General features: G+C 57.2%; 1 protein-coding gene across 1 annotated transcript in view; it reads right to left on the bottom strand.

The window, feature by feature from the left end:
- Positions 1-1720: 1720 nt before the first annotated feature.
- HMCES (5-hydroxymethylcytosine (hmC) binding, ES cell-specific) overlaps positions 1721-2227 on the bottom strand; it is a gene marked incomplete at its 5' end in the record, with an annotated part of 772 nt that continues 265 nt past the window's right edge. Inside the window, one exon of the mRNA XM_010086951.1 lies at positions 1721-1942. Within this exon, the coding sequence (XP_010085253.1) occupies positions 1721-1942 (222 nt within the window). The remainder of the gene's footprint in view (positions 1943-2227) is intronic.

The raw sequence follows: 2227 nt of genomic DNA, 5'->3' as shown, positions 1-2227 counted from the left end.
CTGCTGCTGCAGGATAATCTGTCCCCGGTGTCTTTGCATTGCCCCGGCCTCCCCCAGGGAAGGATTGTGTTCCCCCGAGCAGGGAAAGGTGAGCGTTCCCCACTCGTGCTCAGCATCTTCACTCCTTCCACCGCAACCGGAGACCTGAAATGAATGTGAGATGAGGCAATGACCTTTGGAAAAGCTGGAGCTGCAGTGAGCGTGGAGCAGCTGAGCTGTTTGCCCTGGAGGAGCGATGGCCAGGCAGGGAGAGAAACCTCTCTGCAAGGACAGGCACTAAGGTGACAGCCCCAGCATCTGAAGACCCATTTATTCTGCCAGGAGCTGCTAATGCAGCGACTCTGTTGCCTCAACTCACCATGGGAGCAATGAGGAGCCAGCTAGCAAGAGGCTTTCTGGCTGGAAATCCTAATCCCACCCCAGCTTCCTATAAACCAAGAGACCTTCTGGGCTCAGCCGCCTCCATGGCACGTGAGGGATTCAGAGATGGATTTGGCTCCGAGAGCACTTGGGTCTCCCCGGGTGCCTGTCCTGCAGCTTCTGCCCCGGCTCCACTGTCCCTCACCGGGGACGAGCCCCAGCTGTGGCCACCCCTGCACCTCCCTGGGGACACATCATTCCAGAGGAGCCCCAAAATAAATCCCTGAGGAATAGCTGCTGGTACCCAGAGCTCGGCAGCGGGCAGCTGGTCTCCCGCTCCACAGATGGAGGCACAGGAACAGCAGCACTGGGGCTGTGGGGGACAGGTGGGACACAGACACGGGCACTGCGCAGTCAACCAGTTAATCCCATTTTATTCTTCCCAGTACAAATGAAGCACTGCTTTCCAGCAAGGGTGCCACGGGGTGAGGCTTTTGGTCTGCAACATCTGGCTCTGCTTACAAAATCCCTGACCTCAAAAGCAGCCGCCCTGGGCTGGTCTGTAACAGCACTTGGGTTATCGGGGCTTTAACGAATGACCTTTATGGACAAGGCAGAGCACATCCCTCCCCAGATCAAGAAAATCCTCTCTAAGTCTCCCAATCCCGTTACCAAAACGATCGTACAAACAATGTGACCAAGACGCTGCTGTCCCGCCCCGCTGCCCGCAGGGACACCCGTCAGAGCCCGGCTCCTCCCAGGCACCACTCAAACACCCATCTCCCGCTTTCGGAGCCCCAAACGCAGGTGGCAGTGCTGGTGCAGAGCGGGGTGGCTCTGGCAGATGTTCCCGAGCCCGGGGTTTCCTCCTCGTGTGCACTGCACGCTCCTCGGTACCGCAGCCATCGTTTGAGGGTGGGGGGATTTGACAGGAATTTGTACAGAATCAATATGGAATTAAATGGAAAAGAAGCATCAGCTTAACACCAAAAAAAGGGAAAAAGAAAAGAAAACAGGAGAAGTGAACAGTGAGCGCTGTCAGGAGGCAGAAGCCGCTCCTCCCCGGCGGGCTGGGACGCTTCTCGAGGGTTTATCTGCGCTTGGCCCCAGTGAGTGCCAGGAAGGGAGGCCAGCGGGTTACACCCACTCCTGCCAGCACAACACAAAGCCAAAACCTTTCCAGACGAACACCAACCTTTAAAAAAACCACAAAGAACAGAGACAACAACCTAGAACATGTAATCAACACCTGAGAGGCTTGGAGAATCTCAACAGCCGTCTGCAAAGCCTTCCAAAAAACATTCCTCATTCTGCTCAGGAAAACCAGGAGGGAAAGGACGGCCAGCATCCCGGAGCGTGCCTACGCCTTGCGCTTCTTCGCAGCCGGCCCCCCCCCCTCCCCCAGCCACTGCTGCAGGATACCCGCGCTGGTTTTCTTGGGCGAAGGGCTTTGGATGAACTGACTCTTCCACTTGGGCAAATCATTTTCTTTCTTCTGGGGAGAGCCCTCCTGGGAGTTTTTTAACCAGCCCAGCATCGCTTTGCTGCTCGGGGTGGCTGTGACCTCCTGCAGAAACAAAAGACAGTGGGAGAGCAGTCAGAAGCCCGTGAGAGCAGGGCAGGCGGCCGACGCTGAGCGCTGGCCCCGAGTGGGACACGGAGCCCATGGGCACATCTGCGGGAGGTTCCCCAGGATGCTGGGAACAGGCTTCTTCCAAGCCTCATTTCACATGGAATTTGCCTCGTTTGGCAGAGAAATCCCGGCACAGGGCGACAGTCTGTTTCTGGAAGTGGGCGGAAGGGAATCTGGGGGCTCTGCACTCCAGCAGCAAGCATGGGAACACCCCGCGGATGCTGCTGGCTGCTG

The sequence above is a fragment of the Pterocles gutturalis genome, unplaced genomic scaffold, assembly GCF_000699245.1.
Source record: "Pterocles gutturalis isolate BGI_N339 unplaced genomic scaffold, ASM69924v1 scaffold33661, whole genome shotgun sequence".
In the NCBI taxonomy this organism is placed as follows: domain Eukaryota; kingdom Metazoa; phylum Chordata; class Aves; order Pterocliformes; family Pteroclidae; genus Pterocles; species Pterocles gutturalis.
Note: the sequence above shows the minus strand (reverse complement) of the source record. Positions and strands in the feature narration are given on the sequence as shown.